Here is a 23,758-nt window from a genome sequence, read left to right as displayed (position 1 = left end):
GAATTTTCCCCATAAGAAATAATGGAAATAAAATTAATCCGTGCAAGACGCCCAAAAGTATGAAAAAAAATTTTTTTTACCACATGAAATGTTAATTTTAATACACACAAACTGAAAAAGGCATGCACAATTAAATGACACTTACTTTTATTGAAGATCTGGTGATGATTGATGGGATGGGAGGAGGGGAGAGCATTATCTTCTTACTGTTTAGAAGGGGAATCCCCTTCCATTAGGACTTGAGGTAGTAAGTCCTTTTCTGGGGTTACTTCCCTTCTTCTTTTAATGCCACTAGGGCCAGCTTCAGAGTCACTGGACTTCTTTCGCACAAGATATCTGTCCATAGTGGCCTGTACCTCTCGTTCCTTTATGACTTGCCTAAAGTGTTTCACAACATTGTCAGTGTAATAATCACCAGCACGGCTTGCAATAGCTGTGTGAGGGTGATTTTCATCCATGAAGGTTTGCACTTCAAGCCACTTTGCACAGATTTCCTTAATCTTTGAAGTAGGCAACTTCTTCAATTTCTCTCTCCCCTCCTCCGAAGCAATTTCCTCAGGTGTGGCCTCTTGCTGTTGAAGTTGATCTAGCAGCTCATCAGTGGTTAGTTCTTCATTGTCCTCCTCCACCAACTCTTCCACATCCTCCCCACTAACCTCCAACCCCAAGGACTTTCCCAATGCCACAATGGATTCCTCAACTGGCACAGGATTCTCAGGGTTAGCCTCAAACCCTTCAAAATCCCTTTTGTCTACACATTCTGGCCACAGTTTCTTCCAAGCAGAGTTCAAGGTCCTCTTTGTCACTTCCTCCCAAGCCTTACCTATAAGGTTTACACAATTGAGGATATTAAAGTGATCTCTCCAAAACTCTCTTAGAGTCAGTTGAGTTTCTGAGGTCATTACAAAGCACCTTTCAAACAGAGCTTTTGTGTACAGTTTCTTGAAGTTGGAAATAACCTGCTGGTCCATGGGCTGCAGGAGAGGAGTGGTATTAGGAGGCAAAAACTTCACCTTAATGAAGCTCATGTCCCCATAAAGTCGCTCTGCCACGTCTGTAGGATGACCAGGGGCATTGTCTAACACCAGGAGGCACTTAAGTTCTAATTTCTTTTCAGTTAGGTAATTTTTCACATTGGGGGCAAATGCATGGTGTAACCAGTTATAGAAAAATTCCCTAGTGACCCATGCCTTACTGTTTGCCCTCCACAGCACACACAAATTATCCTTGAGGACATTCTTTTGCCTGAACGCTCTGGGAGTTTCAGAGTGATACACTAATAAAGGCTTCACTTTGCAATCACCAGTAGCATTGGCACACATCAACAAAGTAAGCCTGTCTTTCATAGGCTTATGTCCTGGGAGTGCCTTTTCCTCCTGAGTAATGTAGGTCCTGCTTGGCATTTTCTTCCAGAACAGGCCTGTTTCATCACAATTAAACACTTGTTCAGGTTTCAGTCCTTCAGTTTCTATGTACTCCTTGAATTCCTGCACATATTTTTCAGCCGCTTTGTGGTCCGAACTGGCAGCCTCACCATGCCTTATCACACTATGGATGCCACTACGCTTCTTAAATCTCTCAAACCAACCTTTGCTGGCCTTAAATTCACTCACATCATCACTAGTTGCAGGCATTTTTTTAATTAAATCGTCATGCAACTTCCTAGCCTTTTCACATATGATCGCTTGAGAGACGCTATCTCCTGCTATCTGTTTTTCATTTATCCACACCAATAAGAGTCTCTCAACATCTTCCATCAATTGCGATCTTTGTTTCGAAAACACAGTTGAACCTTTGGCAAGAACAGCTTCCTTGATTGTCTTTCTGGTGCCCACAATAGTAGCGATGGTTGATTGGGGTTTCTTGTACAGCTTGACTAGGTCGGCTATACGCACTCCACTTTCATACTTATCAATTATCTCTTTCTTCATCTCTATAGTAATTCTTACCCTTTGAGGTGTAGGGTTGGCACTAGAAGCTTTCTTGGGGCCCATGGTCACTTATTTTCCAGAAACAGCACCGAAAATACTGTAATAATACGAAATATTCCGAGTGTATGCTTGGATGTTACCGCGGAGGCTGGCTGGTAAACAATGGGACGGAGCGGCACATGTGAGGCTGGCTGAGGGCACATTGGACGCGTCTCGGACGAAAATCGGTATGCGGGTTTTTAATCGGTATGCGGGGCAAAAATTTTGCGATAAAAGTAATCGTTATGCGGAAAAATCGCTATGCGATGCCATCGTTATGCGGGGGTCCACTGTAGTAATATGTCACTGATGTCAGCTATGGTCTGTATACCATGTACGTGTACTTGTAGAAATAGATATTATTATTGCCGCCTTCATGCTGGGTAATTATCTCCAAAGCAATTGTTTTTACACCATCATAAAGGCAAAATATTGTAAGTCGAGAACACATGTACACTTGCAACTAATGTGACATTTTACTGTGGCAATGTTTCACTCTCCAGGATCTTTGTCAAGCTGTAATGGCTTGACTAAGTTCCAGGAGAGTCTCACGAGATGTGAAATTGACGAAAACTGAAGCCATTTTCCCCGTAAGAAATAATGTAAATCCAATTAATCCATTCCAGTCACCCAAAAATATTAACAAAAAATAATTTTTTATACATTAAATATAGATTTACGTAGAGAATGAGAAATCAAGTATAAAACGATAATAACGTGACACCTTTATTGAAGACCCTTGTTGGTGTATGGTAGAGAGGGAGGAGGGGAGAGGGTTAGGGTGATGTTCCTCCACAAATGTTTGCACCTCACTCCACTTTGCACAAATGTCCTCAATCTTTGAAGAAGGAACCTTCTTCCCTCTTTCTTCATCCTCCTCCTCCTCTGAAGCAATTTCCTCAACTGGTGTACATAAGAACATAAGAAAGCAGGAACACTGCAGCAGATCTGTTTGCCCATACTAGGCAGGTCCTTCACAAACCATCTCCCCAACAGAATATCTGCCCAACCCAATTTTCAATGCTTCCCAAGCAACGAGCTTTGATAATTCTATTCACTTAATGCGCAAGTCCCACTCAAATTAAATCGTGTGTGTCGGGAAGTACCCTGTCTGGTGTTGGGGAAGTACCCTGTCTGGTATTGGGGAAGTACCCTGTCTGGTGTTGGGGAAGTACCCTGTCTGGTGTTGGGGAAGTACCCTGTCTGGTGTGTGGGGTATATAGAGTAGAAAGTAGAGGGATCTTCCTCACTTTGTGTGGCATTGCTTTATCTGAATTTTCAATTATGTGATATATCTGAAGGAGGGATGGAGATAGGTTGAAGTTTTTGAATTGTAGTATCATCACGCTTCTGGCAAGACAGTGACGGAGTGAGTGATGATGAAAGCGTTTCTTCTTCTTTTTTTGAATCACTGCCCTAGTGGGAAACAGCTGATATGTTGAAAAAAGCTCTGGGGAAGTGAAAACAATTACCATGTGTGACTGGCATAGTTTACATTGAAAAGTTTTATGTGTAATTAAGTATTTATGGCCTAATTGAACTTAGTAAAGATACCAAGGGTCTAGCAAATTAAGAACACTAAATGAGGGTCACCTTTGTGCCTAGGAGGAGGAGAAGTGACTGGTGCATCAAGCCTGGAAGGACCAGTAGGTCTACTGCAGTACTCTGCTACCCTGGAATGTTGATATGAGGATTAAGTTGTACAAGTGAATTAATCTGATGTTTCCTCCTATTGTTTAGTATGATGTGGGTGAGGGACGAGGCTAAATTGAAGCTCCAGTGGAAATAAGTCATTTTTTCTGACTTTTTTGGATTATCCTGGAGGGTAATGTACACTATGTATGATAATTGTTCATATATGTATCTGTGCCTAAATGAACTTACTCTCTGCCCTCCTTCCAAATATTTTCTGCTCAACAGTACCTGTAAATTTCTTTATAAATAACTAGAAGACACATCTCATTTAGTCCTAAGTAAACTTTAATAATAATTCTCTGTGGAAATGGCGATGAATCCTTCCTCCGTAAGCCATGTGTGTTGTAAGACGCATCTAAAATGCTGGGAGTAAGGGACCAATAACCTTCTCCTGTATAAATTATTAACCCTTTGAGGGTTTCGGCCGTACTAGTACGGCTTACAACCCAGGGTTTTTGACGTACAAGTACTCCTAAATTCTAGCTCCCTCAAATCTCGTGGGAGAAAGCGGGTAGGCCTACATATGAAAGAATGGGTCTATGTGGTCAGTGTGCACAGTATAAAAAAAAATCCTGCAGCACACAGTGCATAATGAGAAAAAAAAAACTTGGACCGTTTTTTTGGAATAAAACAGTGACTTTGCAGTGTATTTTTGTGTGGTATTTATTGTTGTATTCTAGTTTTCTTGGTGTCATTTTATAGAATGGAAGACATATTACAGAAATTGAGATGATTTTGACTGGTTTTACAAAGAAAAGTACCTTGAAATTGAGCTCAAAGTAGCAGAAATGTTCGATTTTTACCAAAGTTCAAAAGTAAACAAATCATGCCAAGCGTCCAATACACGTCAACTGGTGAATCTTATATTCTTTCACAAGTGCGCCAGTATTATTTATACCATTTTTTACACTAATGCAGTAGTCTGCATAACAGTAAATCTTCTATTTTTTGTGAGAATAAAAATTAAAAGTGGAAAGCAAAAGAATATAAGAGGGGCCTTGAGAAGTGACTAATGAACAGAGGAAATGTCATTTTAGTGCCAGGAATGTCTTTCTTGTTTATTCTGGACCCTATTCGGAAATTGGCATCTTTTGAAATTTGTGTGAAATTGGCAAAATTGCTAAATTCTGACCATTGTACTGGATAGTTGAAATTGAGAAATGGGTGGTTTTTTTGCACTCATTCGATAGAAAAAATGGAGTTCTAGCGAAATATCTGTTTTTTGTTGACTAGTACAGTGGAATTGGCCGAAAATGGGGCTCAAAGTGGGCAAAATTGCCGATGCGTAAACAACGCCGAGACCGCTAACTTCGCGAGAGCATAATTCCGTAAGTTTTCCATCAAATTTCAAACTTTTGGTGTCATTATGATCGGGAAAAGATTCTCTGTCTTTTCATAAGAGAATTTTTTTTTTTTTTTTTAAATTTGGCCGAACCTGAGGACGAGTCTTGGAGTGGGCCTGTCGACCCTCAAAGGGTTAAATGTAAACAGATGAAAATCTTTCGTTTCTTCTTTTTTTTGGTCACTGCCTCAGTGGGAGACGACCAGTAAGTTTAAAAAATATATACTAATACAGCCTCTCCTCACTTAACGACGGAGTTCCATTCCTAAGACCATGTCGGTAAACAAATTCGTCACTAAGTGAGGAGCATACTATAATAGTGGGTTTGTGTCAGCCATCTTTGATATTGTTTTAATGTCACCTTTGCACCATTTATAACATTTCTGGTATATATTTAAATGTTTATACAGTAGTGTACTGTATATTATAACAAACAGAATAGAGGAAATCAGCTCTAATATACATTATTGAGGCATGCATATTGGTCAGAGAGCCCGTCATAAATCCGAGTACGTTGCTAAGTGAGGAAAGGCTGTAGTAGTAGTAATAATAATAATATTATTATTATTATTTTTTATTTTTTTTTATTATCACACTGGCCGATTCCCACCAAGGCAGGGTGGCCCGAAAAAGAAAAACTTTCACCATCATTCACTCCATCACTGTCTTGCCAGAAGGGTGCTTTACACTACAGTTTTTAAACTGCAACATTAACACCCCTCCTTCAGAGTGCAGGCACTGTACTTCCCATCTCCAGGACTCAAGTCCGGCCTGCCGCTTTCCCTGAACCCCTTCATAAATGTTACTTTGCTCACACTCCAACAGCACGTCAAGTATTAAAAACCATTTGTCTCCATTCACTCCTATCAAACACGCTCACGCATGCCTGCTGGAAGTCCAAGCCCCTCGCACACAAAACCTCCTTTACCCCCTCCCTCCAACCTTTCCTAGGCCGACCCCTACCCCGCCTTCCTTCCACTACAGACTGATACACTCTTGAAGTCATTCTGTTTCGCTCCATTCTCTCTACATGTCCGAACCACCTCAACAACCCTTCCTCAGCCCTCTGGACAACAGTTTTGGTAATCCCGCACCTCCTCCTAACTTCCAAACTACGAATTCTCTGCATTATATTCACACCACACATTGCCCTCAGACATGACATCTCCACTGCCTCCAGCCTTCTCCTCGCTGCAACATTCATCACCCACGCTTCACACCCATATAAGAGCGTTGGTAAAACTATACTCTCATACATTCCCCTCTTTGCCTCCAAGGACAAAGTTCTTTGTCTCCACAGACTCCTAAGTGCACCACTCACTCTTTTTCCCTCATCAATTCTATGATTCACCTCATCTTTCATAGACCCATCCGCTGACACGTCCACTCCCAAATATCTGAATACGTTCACCTCCTCCATACTCTCTCCCTCCAATCTGATATTCAATCTTTCATCACCTAATCTTTTTGTTATCCTCATAACCTTACTCTTTCCTGTATTCACCTTTAATTTTCTTCTTTTGCACACCCTACCAAATTCATCCACCAATCTCTGCAACTTCTCTTCAGAATCTCCCAAGAGCACAGTGTCATCAGCAAAGAGCAGCTGTGACAACTCCCACTTTGTGTGTGATTCTTTATCTTTTAACTCCACGCCTCTTGCCAAGACCCTCGCATTTACTTCTCTTACAACCCCATCTATAAATATATTAAACAACCACGGTGACATCACACATCCTTGTCTAAGGCCTACTTTTACTGGGAAAAAATTTCCCTCTTTCCTACATACTCTAACTTGAGCCTCACTATCCTCGTAAAAACTCTTCACTGCTTTCAGTAACCTACCTCCTACACCATACACTTGCAACATCTGCCACATTGCCTCCCTATCCACCCTGTCATATGCCTTTTCCAAATCCATAAATGCCACAAAGACCTCTTTAGCCTTATCTAAATACTGTTCACTTATATGTTTCACTGTAAACACCTGGTCCACACACCCCCTACCTTTCCTAAAGCCTCCTTGTTCATCTGCTATCCTATTCTCCGTCTTACTCTTAATTCTTTCAATTATAACTCTACCATACACTTTACCAGGTACACTCAACAGACTTATCCCCCTATAATTTTTGCACTCTCTTTTATCCCCTTTGCCTTTATACAAAGGAACTATGCATGCTCTCTGCCAATCCCTAGGTACCTTACCCTCTTCCATACATTTATTAAATAATTGCACCAACCACTCCAAAACTATATCCCCACCTGCTTTTAACATTTCTATCTTTATCCCATCAATCCCGGCTGCCTTACCCCCTTTCATTTTACCTACTGCCTCACGAACTTCCCCCACACTCACAACTGGCTCTTCCTCACTCCTACAAGATGTTATTCCTCCTTGCCCTATACACGAAATCACAGCTTCCCTATCTTCATCAACATTTAACAATTCCTCAAAATATTCCTTCCATCTTCCCAATACCTCTAACTCTCCATTTAATAACTCTCCTCTCCTATTTTTAACTGACAAATCCATTTGTTCTCTAGGCTTTCTTAACTTATTATTATTATTATTAATACAAATCAGCCATTTCCCTTTAAGACCCAAGGAAGGACACTCATTAAAGTTAGATACAGTTAGTGTTTTTTTTTTTAAGGAAATCTAGAAATATAGATGTTGTTATGCTACATAAGTGTTAAATTATGTACATTTAACACAGGTTAACCTGGTAAAGCCAGTGTGACTTACTTCCACCGTCATACAAGGGACATCATGATTCCGAATTGTTTTTTATATAATACACAATATGCTCATGGTCTTATTTAGCTCCAGAATTTCATAGCTGTAAAAAAGAGGCTTCAAGTCTAATTCATACGGGTCTGAAATAGTGGCGTTCGATTGTATACTGTAGATTTTTTTTTTAGTTGGCACCAATATAAATTTCATGGGGACTGATGATGTCAAAATATTGAGTGATAGGAATTTCTGTTCAAGTCAAGAAATCTATACTCTAATTGATGCTTATACACCTATACTGGTTTACCTATGGACAGTGTGTATATTCTGAAAGGTACTGCATACCATATCTATTTCAGTGTACAGTGGAACCTTGGTTTTCATGATTAATTCGTTGGAAAAAGTCTGACGAAAACCCAAATCACGCGAAAACTGAAGCAATACAGTGGACCCTTGGGTAATGGCGTTAATCCGTTCCAGAGAGCTTGCCTTTAACCGATTTGGATGTTAGCTGAATTAATTTTCCCCATAAGAAATAATGGAAATCCAATTAATCCGTTCCAGACACCCAAAAATATTAACAAAAAATACATTTTATAGAGAATAACTATAGTTTTACATACAAACTAGGGATACGAAAACCAAGGTTTGACTGTATATACATACAAGTGAAGAATTGGACATGCGTGCAACATCTGGATATCTTTAGATGTCGCATGTGTCTTATTCTTCACTTTGTGGGCATTGTATACTATTTATATACAAGTGTATAATCCTTAATCCAGTCTTTGATATTAAAGGATTCTTGACTTTGTGAGTACAGGGATATGCAACCTTAATGACCCTTGTGTAGTTGATTATTATACATTTATGTGAGTGATCCACATGGGTCGTTCAGTGCAAGGAACTGTAGAGTGTCGATCCTTGGATTAAATTCGACTACCTCTCATTTCCCAGGCACTGTGTGACCTATCTGGGCTTAAGAGATTAAATAGCAATGAGTCGGTGTAGTGTGCTTGCCAGAAATATCAGTGGACATAGCATGTGCTGCATGACGACAACCACTTGCTTATATTTTTCACTCTAGTTGCATCATTTTACTGAGAGAATCATCTTGTATAAGACATGCACACACAGTCAAGACATTCACTGAAGGACACGCATTGATATAAGTCACCAGTGGTAAACATCCCCTCAAGTAGACATCTCTGTTGTGTGTACGTGTCTTAATCCAACACTGTACTGGTATTAATGTGATGTACCTGTACACTGTACACTGATATGATTGTCTTGTATTTTCATATAGTGAAAGCAGTCTATTGTATTTTCATAATTTTAATAGTGGCACTCTTGTATTTTCATAAATTTAATAGATGCACTATTGTATTTTTGTAATTTTAATATTTGCACTATTGTATTTTTGTAACTACCTGTATAATAGAAACTATTTAATTTTTAATATTTTGTATGGCAGTACACTCTTTAAGGTGTTGGTGAAGGGCTTTTCATTCAAGGAATTGGAGCTACTTTGCCCTTCCTTGGATCAAACCTGATTACCTCCCATTTCCCAGGTTCTGTATGACCCCTTTGGATTTTGCACTTCCCTTTGAATGTAATAATTAGATGTGTGTGTGTGTGATAGATCTGAGAAAGGTATCCCTGTGTGCCATAAGCCCAGTCCTCTCTACCTCGGTTATCTTTGTGAGTGAAAGTTATCTTTGTGAGTGAGTGGGGGGAAGGAGCTCTCTGACTCTCCCCTTGAATCACATTTAATTACCTTTGATTTTCCCCAGGTAATGTATTACTCCTTGGTGTTTATCCCCCATAAACTTACAAATGTCTTACAGTACACATGTGTGCACTTATAAATGTGGCACCTTGGAAGTAATTAATGCTTTACAGTTATTGAACTGCAGTACCATCCTTTGTATTATTGTTGTCTATGTGAGTGACGCCTCAGGGAGGTTCCTTGATGCCAGTGAAGGGATTCTTGGTACAAGGAATGGGATCTGCCCTCCCCTTAGATCAAACCTTAATACAGTGGACCCCCGGTTTACGATATTATTTCATTCCAGAAGTATGTTCAGGTGCCAGTACTGACCGAATTTGTTCCCATAAGGAATATTGTGAATTAGATTAGTCCATTTCAGACCCCCAAACATACACATACAAACACACTTACATAAATACACTTACATAATTGGTCGCATTGGGAGCTGATCGTAAACCGGGGGTTCACTGTACCTCCTATTCTCCCACACACTGTACAACCCTAATGGGTTTACTCCTTCCTCTTGAATGTAATAATAACAATAAAGAATAACTTGTCTATAAATTGAAATACCAGAAATACACCCGGTTCATAAGTTAGGAAAACCTTATAATACGTATATAAACATATACAGCCTCTCCTCACTTAACGATGAAGCTCCATTCCTAAGACCACGTCGGTAAATGAAGTCGTGGCTAAGTGAGGAGCATACTATAATGGTAGTGGGTTTGTCAACCATGTTTGATACTGTTTTAATGTCACCTTTGCACCAATTATAACATTGTTAGTATATTTTTAACTTTTTATACAGTAGTGTACTCTATATTGTGATAAACAGAATAGAGGAAATCAGCTCTAATATACAGTGGACCTCCGGTTTACGATCAGCTCCCAATGTGACCAGTTATGTAAGTGCATTTGTATGTGTATGTTTGGGGGTCTGAAATGGACTAATCTAATTCACAATATTCCTTATGGGAACAAATTCGGTCAGTACTGGCACCTGAACATACTTCTGGAATGAAATAATATTGTAAACTGGGGGTCCACTGTACATTGTTTAGGTATGCATACTGGTCAGAGAGCCCGTCGTAAGTCCGAGCAATTGGTAAACGAGTACGTCGCTAAGTGAGGAGAGGCTGTACAATGTATTCTTGTTATTTCTACTCTGTGTATTGTTTCTGATTTAAATATTTTTAATTTTCAGGCTGAAGCAGATTTAAGGAAGGCTCAGGCTGACTTTGATAGACAGGCTGAAATTACTAAACTGCTGCTGGAAGGTGTAAGGTAAGAGAAATCACTATGTATTAATAAATATTTCAAGTATAACCTGACTAGTAAAAATATATTGCATAAGGTCAACATTTGTAATCTTTTTCCTTAATTGATCTCCATTGAGACATTAGTACCTGTATTCATTATTAACCCATAGTATAAGCCCACACTATTAACCCACATTTATTAACTCACACTATTAACCCACAATTTCCAGGTTTGATAATGGTCCATCATAGACCAAAACACCCTTTAATATCCTCTACAAATTATAGTTTAGTTGTTAATTGTTGCACCCACAATATTGTAAGTTTCATTACACATGTTGTGTGTTAATAATTGTAACATGTAGGTCACTTGCAGGTCGTCACAAGCAGCTCACCTGCGTTACCTGAATGAGCTTGTTGAGGCCCAGACACTCTATTATGATCAATCCCACAAAGTCATGGTGGAATTGCAAAAGGAACTGGCAAGGTAAGTTGATCATTCTTAAAATATTGACTGTAAGAAGAGGCACGGAACTCTGCAGTGGGTACGGAACACTGTGGTAGTTTGTGCTAGGGAGGCTCGTGTCTGTGGATAACTTGATTTTATAGCCATTGATAATTAAAATTGATTCAGCGATGACACATGGTAGTGTGTTTCATTAACTTCAAGTTCTCTTAGTGAAACAGTACGAGTAAGCTTTTATTTACTGATGTTTCAACCATTGCAAGGTTTTGTTAAGTATGTAGACTAACACATTAACAGTGCCATCTGTTACATACAGTTGCTGCTAAATCAGTGCTTTTATATATTTCTTAATCCATGTTTGCCCATTTTGATTCCACTGTTGCAGCTCCTGGTAAATAAAGCACATGTGTGACACCTGGGTATTTTTATTTGTAAGGTGTTTTGTCCTCCAGGGACTTGATTGGTCTAATAGTCCCTGGAAGGCAAAACATTTCTTAACTCTTTCACCATTGACACCCCTGGTAAATTTCTGTGTTGCCTTTTTCCTAAAAAAAATAATCTTACAAAATGGTATAGAATCTTTCTGAAGGAAATGTCACAGGTACAAAATTGAAGGTTGGAAGCACTTTATGCAGAAGCTATTTTTCTCCAATTTGAGTCTTAGATTAAGCTAATTCTAGGCTCAAACTGGCCCAATTCCCAGCTAGTTTGCTAGTGTACCTTCCATACTTCCCAGAACTGGGTAATTAGGCTAATTTTACCATGGAGCATGTTCAAGAAATCCCAGTTTAAAAACAAAGTCCAAAACAAACAATGTAAGCATTCCAGTCACTAACACAACCTTCCTTTGCTTCACTATTCACATTTCTAGCTTTCTCCTATATAATACTTTTCCTCTGTCTTGAATCCATTGTCACACAAAAATTTGATGTTTTCCCAATTTCTCAACTGAAGAAGGATAACCAAGAATTCTTATTTGTGGTTTGGGCCATTTCAGTAATTGAAGCTGATATAGTAAAAACCCATAAAATTTAAAACTAATGGGGGTTTGAAGGGCCTGTACACGTCGCCAGGAAAATTGATAAATTAGTCGCATGTGCAACACTTGGGTATCTAAATTATCAACTTGTCGGTTCTCTGAACCATTCATCTTCATACCAGGAAAATTGCAATAATCGACCATTTCCGCCACTTTAAGGTCTATTGAAGGCCCCTCTCAGTCTTTAGCCAGCTGGAATTTTCCCACTCACTAGTTAGTATTCTGGTCTATCTGTTAACTGTTCCCATTATGCACCGCATGGGACAGGTTATTTTATACCGCACACAAATTTGAGGACACTATGAATTGAGTAGATTTACAAGTGATGCTGATCCCACTGACATAGTTCTATGTGATTGATAGTGACTGGGTTAAACAAAGGCACCCAGATGTTACATATGTGTCTTATTCACCATTTTGGTAGTTTTATGCATCTTTGAACTTGTTCTGGGAATATTGGAAAAAAGTGTAAGGCAGTGAGTGAGAGATAAGCATGATAATATATATGAAAGATAGTGTACATATATACATATGGAAGATAAAGTGTAATGAACACTTGCCAGTGCTCAGTAATAACCCACATGGAAATTTGTAAATTTCAGTCCCCTTGTGGGATCTCTTTAGTTGAAGAGAATCCCATAATGGGGTCAAAATATAGAGATCAATTAATCTCCTGTGTTTCTGTGGGTTATTATTTAGCATGGAAGATAATAACAAAACTAGTCTCAAATCTGTACACTACCATAACTGTGTTGGAATGAGAGATTTTTTTTTTATTATTATCACACTGGCCGATTCCCACCAAGGCAGGGTGGCCACCAAGGCAGGGTGGCCCGAAAAAGAAAAACTTTCACCATCATTCACTCCATCACTGTCTTGCCAGAAGGGTGCTTTACACTACAGTTTTTAAACTGCAACTGGGAGGAAATGTCATATAGATGTAGTGAAAAGAGCACTGTGGGCACAAAAAGAGAACACTGTGTCAACATTTCTGGGTCTAGGTTCAGCTGGCTGCCAGTACATATCAATTCAAGAGGACACTGGTTCACTACCTGCTTGGTATACCAGATCAACCAGGCTGTGGTAGATATGTGGGCTGACAGGCCTCCAAAGCAACAGCCTTGTTGACTGTGAGAGTAGGAAAACTTGAAAAAGTCACAGGTAAATCTATTATTGTACAATATATCATCCATTATGTTGGCCAGTCAGGGAAGAGAGTCCACCTAGGTTGTCAAGAGTAGAGAATGATCATATTACAGTGGAACCTCAAATATCGAACTTTTTTCGGTCCAGAAGGCTGTTCGAGTGCCTTTACCGAATGAATTTATTCCCATCAGGAATAATGTAAATTAGATTAGTCCATTTCAGACCCTCAAAAATACACTTATAAAAGCACTTACAAAAATACACTTACATAATTGGTTGTGTTGGGAGCAGTTCGATTTTTGAGGTTCCACTGTATTTTTTTACGGTCCATTTTTTGTGCATTTTTAAGCATTTCTTGTTTGTGACAGTCCTAGAGGTGGGAAGTACAGTGCCTGTACTCTGAAGCATTGGTGATGTGGTTCTGGAGGTGGGAAGTACAGTGCCTGTACTCTGAAGCATTGGTGATGTGGTTCTGGAGGTGGGAAGTACAGTGCCTGTACTCTGAAGCATTGGTGATGTGGTTCTGGAGGTGGGAAGTACAGTGCCTGTACTCTGAAGCATTGGTGATGTGGTTCTGGAGGTGGGAAGTACAGTGCCTGTACTCTGAAGCACTTGTGTAGATGTTCTGGAGGTGGCAAGTACAGTAACAATCGTGTATATTTCAAATAAAAATTGGTTGTTTGGTACTGGCGGTACTCAGTACAGAGGAGTTGCTAACTTAAGACAAATAAACAGCAAATATAAAATTGAAGGATTAGACACACGTGCAGCATCTGGGTATCTTTAATTTGTAGACATCTGTGAATTAAAGATACCCAGATGTTGTGATTCTGTTTTATTCATCATTTAATAAAGGCTGCTAATTGACCCCCCTCAAGGAAGGTTCCTTGATGTTGGTGAGGGGCTCTTGATTTAGGGAATTGGATCTGTGCTCCAGTTCCCCGAATTAAGCCTGAATGCCTTCCACATCCCCCCCCCCAGGCGCTGTATAATCCTCCGGGTTTAGCGCTTCCCCCTTGATTATAATAATAATAATGCTAATTGACCTCTTACTGCAACTCAACCTGTAAATTTGGAACACCTTTGCAGGTAAACATTCAGTTATTGTCACCCGTTTTTTATCTAGAAAAAGTTTACGACTACCTTGTATTACAACATTTTTATCCAAGCTCATTTCTCAGGCCTATGAGGCAAACTATTACTTTTCCTCCAAGATTTTTTTCATCGGAAACACTTCAGTGTTTGAGTAAATAAGTTTTTCTCTCTAACTTTGTACAAGTATAAGATTTGTCACAGTATTACCAATGCTGCAGTTTCTTGAAGTAAACCTGAATATCCTCCAGTGTCCCCAGGCACTGTATAATCCCTACGGGTTTAGCGCTCCCCAATGAGTATAATAAGAATACAGAGTATGGTACAGTAGTTTCAGCACTTCTCAACTGACTGAAGGATATTGGCCTACCAATACAATTGCGAATTTTACTGTTCAATTTATTTTTTTTAACACAGTGGTTGTCTCCCATCAAGGGAGGGTGACCTAAAATAGAAGAAAATGTCAAGTTTTTCTTCTTATTTAGATTTAGTAATTTATGTAGGAGAAAGTTATTAGCACCTGGCATTTTAATCGCCTCTTATGACACACATCGCTTACGGAGGTAGGATTCTTCTCCATTTCCCCATGGAGATGTTTAAAATCACCTTTCAACAAACCAGCCGTATTCCACCGAGGCTGGGTGACCCAGAAGGGAAAATGAAAGTTTCTCCTTTTAAATTTAGTAATATATATACAGGAGAATGGGTTACTAGCCCCTATCTCCCCATGGAGATAAGCCGAAATAAACAAGAACAAGAACTAATAAGAAGATAGAAGAAAGCCCAGAGGGGGTGTGTATATATATGTTTGTACATGCATGTGTAGTGTGAATTAAGTGTAAGTAGAAGTAGCAAGACGTACCTGAAATCTTGCATGCTTATGAGACGCATAAAAAAGACACCAGCAATCGTACCATCATATAAAATAATTACAGGCTTCCATTTTTATTCACTTGGCAGGACAGTAGTACCTCCCTGGGTGATGTTCAAAATATTCTGTACTAATAAATGTACCCTGTGAATGTTAAAAGAATTCACTACGTATACTGTAATCTGAATTCAGAAGTAAACCTATAAACAGACACTGGTCAAGCTGCTGCAAGTGCATGTGTCACTGCACCTGTCAGATCAGATGCCTTCTTTGTTGTTTTGGCATTTTTGCTTTCTTTGTCCTGTCTGATGGTTCCCACCTTTGCTATAGGCTCTGATTCCCTAACTGACATTGATTTGCTTAATCTACTGTTACCCCCCCCCCCCCCCATTTTCTCCTCTGATGTACACCCTCAACACCGCCTCTTATTTACGTCTACCATCTCTCTCATCTCTCCCATACAACACTGAATGACCCTTATGAGATTAGTACTTTCCATTAACATAATAATAATAATAATAATAATAATAGTAATAATGTGGATGTAAATAAGAGAAAATTGCACTCATTAGGTAGATACTCTTCAGCATTACACTGGTTTAATACAGTTAGGTAATAAAAATATGTAGCAAGAATTACTATTGGTATCTGATGTTAATGTGTATTGCATGCAGCTGTGCAGTGAAATGTGAAACATCACAGTCTTAACACGACAAGTTACACACACGGAAATCAAGAGGGCAGGATAACAGGAGAACACTAAACCCACTGTGTTTGCTGTTTTCTGATGAGTCTTCCCTCTCTCTTTATTTCAGTGTCCCCTTCAACCCCTCGGCAGTCGGAGCTTTTGACAACAGTGTCCCAGTTTTCCAAATAAATGACGAAGAAATTGACTTGCAATCCCCATCTTCACCCTAGCCTAGCATGTTTGATTGTTAAACTCTGTAATCTTATTTCCAGTGTTATTACTGGCCTTATTAGTGATATTTCTATCTGTCCATATCATGTATGCCTTTACGGTAGTAATAGAAGGCTGGTGCATGCAAGATCCTCCCTAAATGTTGCAGTTAGATTTTATGTTTGTGTGTTTACGATGCAGCATCATTTAAATTATATTCTTAGGGAAGCACTTAATCTGTAGGGGTTGCAAAGCTTTTGGAATATTAGGAGATACAAGGTTTGAGATGAGGAAGGGGAGGGTAATGCCAGTTTCTTGTATAAAGATCCATTCACTAGTATCAAAGCTCTCATCCCTGCCACCTTGAATAAGTTACAGTTGAACAAATACTCAAGCATCTACTAGGGAATTATTCTTATGTTTTTCACACACTTTTGTGAAGGGCTTTTCAAATTTATTATATGTACTTAAATACGTACAAGAATATGTTAAAATTAAAAAGTTTTCAAGAGAAGTGCCTTGGTGTTAGTGAAGAGTTCTTTGAAGAACAAAAAGGCACATTTCCCTGACCGGAACAATACACAAATAACCCACAAATAGGAGAGAAAAGCTTACCAATATGTTTCTGTATGACCATTTACATTGTCACACTAACACAAAATGGTCCAAGTCATACCGAAATGTCGCCATAAGGTTCTCTCTCCTATTTGCGGGTTATTATCTAAGAATTCTTGATTCAAGAAATTGTAACTACATGATTACCTCCCATTTGTCGGATACTGTATGAACCCCTCCCATCCCTACAGGTTTAGCGTCTCTCCATAAATGAAATAATTTAAAATCACTTGTAGCGTACATACACATCCGAGGGAGAAGTAGAGGTAGAGAAAATACACTCAGATGGTATAAAGATTTGATAGAGCTTAGTCTACTAACATTTTGAGGGATAAGTTAATCCTCTTATATGAGAAGGACTTTTAGTGTGTATGTAGCAGGAGTGTGTGAAGTGTTAGTGGGAGAATGACTGGTAATAACCCCAGTATCACTAGTCACTAACATTCACCCAAGATATAAAGTAAGACTGGTAGTAACCCCAGCATCACCAGTCACTAACATTCACCCAAGATATAAAGTAAGACTGGTAGTAACCCCAGCATCACCAGTCACTAACATTCACCCAAGATATAAAGTAAGACTGGTAGTAACCCCAGCATCACCAGTCACTAACATTCACCCAAGATATAAAGTAAGACTGGTAGTAACCCCAGCATCACCAGTCACTAACATTCACCCAAGATATAAAGTAAGACTGGTAGTAACCCCAACATCACCAGTCACTAACATTCACCCAGGATATAAAGTAAGACTGGTAGTAACCCCAGCATCACCAGTCACTAACATTCACCCAGGATATAAAGTAAGACTGGTAGTAACCCCAGCCACCCCATTGTGATTATTGTATTCATCTGAGGCATTAAACCCACATGGGTCATTCAACACAAGAGTTGTGGAGGCTGGATCCTCCATGCACTAAGCAGGAGAGAGATGCACTACTCTGGCAGCCAAGATCACCCCTCATAAGTAACCAACAGTCACACACAAATAAAACGCTTGTCTAGAACTATTATTATCGTCATATTATTACATTCCTATATAGTCTTCTCAAAAGCATTCTCTTATTAATCTGTCTCTTGTCATGTATTATAAGTTTACTGTTGACATAAAGAACATCTGTGATAGTTTTACTTATTGTTAAGTAAATAAGAACGTAGGGTTGTTATTGTGTCCTGAGAAAGGAATTGTTATAAAGTATGAACATTTGTCATACCATTGTTACCTTATCCTGTGAAGTGATATTGTAATGTGATATGCAAGTACAGTATTGTGATTGAATATGCGTTAAAAGTTAAACTAGTTTTGAACCCTAAGGTTGCTGTAGCTTGTAGTCACATGATTGGTTTCATACCTAAGTTCATCTAGTAATGGAGACATAATTAACTAGTGCAGGTACATATTTCAAGCCCCTACTGCTGTGGAGGGATGCCTGGATTAAGGGGCATGGAAAATCCCTATTGCTTGACCTATTCATGGGTAATGTATTTTAGGGAATTGTACTGGTACAGATTCTCAAATCCAGGACTCTGGAATCCAAGACTCTGGAATTCAGGACTCTGGAATCCAGGACTCTGGAATTCAAGACTCTGGAATCCAGGACTCTGGAATCCAAGACTCTGGAATTCAAGACTCTGGAATCCAGGACTCTGGAATCCAAGACTCTGGAATTCAAGACTCTGGAATCCAGGACTCTGGAATCCAAGACTCGAATCCAGGACCCTTGAATCCAAAATCCTCAAATCTAGAACTCTTAAATGTAGGATCCCAGAACTCAGAATCCTCAGATCCTGGTCCCTCTACTCTAACAGTCTCTTAAAACCAGGAGCTGGATTTAATAGTTTGTACTTGAATGATGTACAGTGGAACCTCAGTATGCGACCAGCTCCCTACTCAAACAAAGCTCAGCACTCATCCAAACAAATATAACCTGCCAGAGCATCGCTGTTAACTATTTCATGTTTCTTCGCATTTTTTGGTGTTTTTTTATATTGTATAAATAAGTCACCATGGGGCCTATGAAGATTAGTGATAACAGCCAACCAAACAGAAAATTGGTTGGGAAGAACTTGTTCGCTACTCAAACGGCGGAGCAGCACTCGAACAGCCTTCTGGAATGAATTAAGGTCGCATACCAAGGTTCCACTGTATTGACTTCAGTAATCATTTACTTTATTGTAAAATCAGGCAATAAATAAAATTACTAAAATTTATTCTGAAACAGTAGTATGTAGATGACATTAATGTAGTTTTAACTTTAATTTTAATTCTTTTAGAAAAATAATTTTTAGATACGTAGTAGATTCTCTGTCTTTGCGTATTGTATTTTCCATATACGTATATTTAAACTGATTTATATTAAATATCTGCAGTTTCCAGACATTTTAGCTATATTTCCATTAATAATCAGAAAGTATAATACTGTAGTGTATAATAATTTTAACACAGAATCAAAATATATTATCATAGATCGTGTGTCCATATTTCTGTAATACCTTTCTAATACCCAAGAAAATATAAATCTGAAGTGTTTCAAGGAGAAATGGAAAGATATCGGAGGCTCCCAACACCATAGGTTACAAATGTTTCCAAGTTGTAGCTTCCCCAAGTTGTAGCTTCCCCAAGTTGTAGCTTCCCCAAGTTGTAGATTCCCTAAAGGTTATAGGTTCCCCAAAGGTTATAGATTCCCCAAAGATTATAGATTCCCCAAAGATTATAGATTCCCCAAAGATTATAGATTCCCCAAAGGTTATAGATTCCCCCAGTTATAGATTCCCCCAGTTATAGATTCCCCCAGTTATAGATTCCCCCAGTTATAGATTCCCCCAGTTATAGATTCCCCCAGTTATAGATTCCCCAAGTTATAGGTTTTGCAAACTACAAATGCCTGAAGTTATAACTGTTTCAAGTTATAGCTTCCCTAAGTAATTACTCTGTGGTTTAGTAGAAGAGGGACAGACTGGCAATCTTAGGGTCATCAAACAGTCTGAGGTCAGATCTTTTTCTATGGGATTGATTGTTTCATTTTTATTAATCAGCACTGTATAAGGTATTTCAGTATCCTGACATGCTCCTTTACTCTGTCCTCCTCTCACTGCCTCTCCTTAACCCTTAAACGGTCCAAACGTGTATATACGTTCACGCGCGTAGCGCCCCAAACATATATATACGTTTTCTTTGTCATTCATTCAACATTGCCACAATAAGCCTGAGTCACCTAGACATGAGAGAATGGGTGTGTGCACTCACTGTGCTCCATATTAAAATAATTGGGGATGCCTGGGTACCATATGCTCTTTTTTCCTTTTAAAAGAAAAGATTTTTTTTTTCCTCAAAAAATTTGGGGCGCTACGCGAGTGAACGTATACTATATACGTTTGGACCGTTTAAGGGTTAATGTGCACCAGTGGTTTTTTTTTGCATCAGTTATAATCCTTCTTCCATCAAACCATCATTCATATTTTTAAAACATCGGGTGTGTCCCACCTGGGCAGGGTGACACGAAAAAGAAGAAACACTTTAATCATCACTCACTCCATCACTGTCTTGCCAGAGGTGTGCCAGTACTATAGTTCAAGAACTGCAACATGTCTCCGCTCCTCCTCAGTCTTTCTCTACCTAGCAAACTGTTAGGAATCTGCAGAATATACACAGTGCTGGGGCAATCTACCAGTCTATGGCCATACCTTAGTGGAGATATTGGTTTAGTGCTTAAATTGATTTTAATATTGATTATAATAATAATTGTAATTTTTTTTATTTATTTTTTTGTATTTAGCAAAATTGAATACACAAGCAATGTGTTGCTACACTATTCTGTATGATAGTTATACAGTGGGAACATTCACAGTATGCTGCTATAATACAGTGGACCCCCGGTTTACGATATTATTTCATTCCAGAAGTATGTTCAGGTGCCAGTACTGACCGAATTTGTTCCCATAAGGAATATTGTGAATTAGATTAGTCCATTTCAGACCCCCAAACATACACGTACATAATTGGTCGCATTGGGAGGTGATCGTAAAGCGGGGGTCCACTGTATTCTGTATGATAATTACAGTGAGAGAACAAAAGCTAGCTGTGTTTTCCAATAATATTCCATCACACAGGATGGATTATATACAGTGTTGAAATATATCAGCCTGAAGTGAGAGACTTCAGTAGGGCAGTGAGTAGTTGTCAAGCTGTAAGGTGCATTAGTTACTGGAGTTTAGCAAGTTTTCTCCCAGCACAGTTGTAGAAAGACCTCAGGTAGATACATCTCTAAAAAGCGTAGGATTGTGCAGTTATGGCAATGTATGGTACAGTATTGAGATTCTGTTTTCAACATATAGGTGGTCTCCCACTGAGGCGAGGTGACTCGAAGAATAAAAACTCATAAAGTTTCTCTTCATTTTACATTTAGTAATTTATACAGTAGAAGGGGGTAACACAGTGAATATTATGTTGAAAGTTTTATACAAGTGTTTTATTTAAACTTTGTAATATATTAGGTAAGGAAGGTTATATCTAGCAGATACAGCTTTTTATCACTTGCCAATAGCCAAGAATAAATGGTTTGAGGTGCAACAAGCAGTTTGTTTTGTACTACTGTACATATATTTACACATACACAGACGAATCTTCTATTACCACAAAATAGAGTATATATGCATAGTGTTACAAGACTGGATGGTATTGATAGTAGCTATGGCAAGCCAAGCTGAAATCTAAGACTGACAGAGCATAATAGGCATAGTCAACGGTGTACATATATAAATAAACAGAATAATGGAGGGGGGGTGCAAACTGCTATACGTACATAAATTGACAATCCGACACTGTACCACCTCGGCTGCTGATCTTCTAATAGAGACGTCTTGGAAGTAGTGCTTCTCTATTAGAGGCTCAGCAGCTGAGCTTCTGTATATTCATTGTATATTCTGTATATTCATTGACAGTTGTTTATTACAGCTTAATCTGAGTTCATTGTACATACAGTGGTACCCTGAGTTTCGACCGCCTCCCAACTTAAACACTTATGTAAGTGTACTATTGTAAGTACTTTTGTGAGTGTATTTTTGGGGGCCTGAAATGGACTACTCTAATTTACATTATTTCTTATGCTAACAAATTCGTTCGGTAACGGCACTCGAACAGCCTTCTGGAACGAATTATGGCCAAAACTTGGGGGTACCACTGTATATCTGTACAGAGACATTAGAGAGAGACATGGGATAAAAGAACACTAATTGTAATGAATATAACAAATATGCAAAGTGGGAACTGTGACAATTGCTCTTTGCCAATGAGATTCTGGGGAAAATCTGAATAGACATTGCAAAGTTTACTGAAGGATTTTGGGTATGTAAAAGTATGAAATTAAAAGTGAGCATAGAAAAAAAAGTGATGAAAGTAATAACAGAAAATCTAGGTAATGAAAGATGGAATATATATGAGAAATGAAGTCTGGAGAAGATGAATGTATTCAGTTATTTGAGAGTGGATCTGTATGCAGATGGGTCTATGAAAGATGAGGTGAATCATAGACTAGACAAAGAAAAAAGGTAAGTGATGGGGTGAAGCATCTGGGGAAAGAAAAGTTTGTCTACGGAGAAAAAGAGAGAATGTACCATAGTAGGATCAACACTTTTATATGGGTATGAGGCAGCAGAGGGATGTTTGAGGGCAGTGTGTGGTGTGAATGTTATGCAGAGAATTCGTAGCATATCATAAGGTGCTGTGGGGTAACCAAGAGTTATAACTCGGAGGACTGAGGAGGGGTAGTTGAGGTGGTTTGGGCATGTAGAGAGGATTGAGAGGGATAGGTTGACAGTTACATAAATCAGGGATAGGAAGGAAAGGAGTTGTCTCAGGAGGAGTTGTCCAGTAAGAAGGCTTTGAATTTTAGGGGCTTGAGCATCTAGACTCATGAAATTGTAGTGACACAATTGCAGACAAACCATACCACTGGTGGGGCTTGAACCCGCAGTAAGATTGTCTTAAAACTCCAGACTGATGCGTTAGCAACTAGAAGGATTATGTAAGTGTGTTTAGAGTGGAGACATGTGGTTTTTAAGGGACATTCTGCTGGAGTGTGAACAATATAACTTTTCTTAAAGGATTCAGGTTTCCCTAAATCCCCACCCCTCCTTTAGAGTGCAGTGCAACTTTCACTCTGAAGAAGGGATGGGATGTTGCAGAGGATAATCTGATTGTGATCTCAGCAATTGAATGAATGATGGTGAATATGTTTCCTCTGGGTCTTCTACCTTGGCAGAAGATGGCCATTGAGTTAAAAAGCATATATTTATGTATACAGTGGACCTTCGCCTAACGAACGCATCGCATATCGTTAAATTCGCCTAACGATACATTTTAATGCTAACATTTTGCCTCGGCTAACGCTAAAAAACTCGCCTAACGATATTCGTTCTCGGGTACCAATTAATATTGTTAGGTGAGGGTCAACTGTATATGCATGTATCTATGAATAGCCAACAGAAGTACAGTGGACCCCCGGTTAACGAACTTTTTTCATTCCAGTAGTATGTTCAGGTGCCAGTACTGACCGAATTTTTTCCCATAAGGAATATTGTGAAGTAGATTAGTCCATTTCAGACCCCCAAACATACACGTACAAACGCACATACATAAATACACTTACATAATTGGTCGCATTTGGAGGTGATCGTTAAGCGGGGGTCCACTGTATAATGAACACTTGTTAATGCTCAATAATAGCCCACATGAAGACAAACTCAGAAAATGAATTGGTCTGTATTTTTTGATCCCCCTACGGGTCCTCTTCAGCAGATAACAAAAGTGAAAGCACATGAATATATATGAAGGTTGCACCTCTATTTATATATACATTA

General features: G+C 39.0%; 1 protein-coding gene across 3 annotated transcripts in view; it reads left to right on the top strand.

Moving 5' to 3' along the window:
• The window catches only part of EndoB (SH3 domain containing GRB2 like, endophilin-B), a 67,824-nt gene that overhangs the window by 31,351 nt on the left and 12,715 nt on the right, over positions 1 to 23,758 (top strand). For 2 of the 3 annotated variants that reach the window (XM_070104953.1, XM_070104954.1), the window contains 2 exons: positions 10,720 to 10,799; positions 11,151 to 11,261. In XM_070104953.1, the coding sequence (XP_069961054.1) occupies positions 10,720 to 10,799; positions 11,151 to 11,261 (191 nt within the window). Of the gene's footprint in view, positions 1 to 10,719; positions 10,800 to 11,150; positions 11,262 to 16,203; positions 17,666 to 23,758 lie in introns of those variants that run through there. The other variant, XM_070104955.1, reaches the window with a different exon arrangement.

Source organism: Cherax quadricarinatus, chromosome 96, assembly GCF_038502225.1.
Source record: "Cherax quadricarinatus isolate ZL_2023a chromosome 96, ASM3850222v1, whole genome shotgun sequence".
Taxonomy (NCBI): domain Eukaryota; kingdom Metazoa; phylum Arthropoda; class Malacostraca; order Decapoda; family Parastacidae; genus Cherax; species Cherax quadricarinatus.
This window is presented reverse-complemented; position numbering and strand designations above follow the sequence as displayed.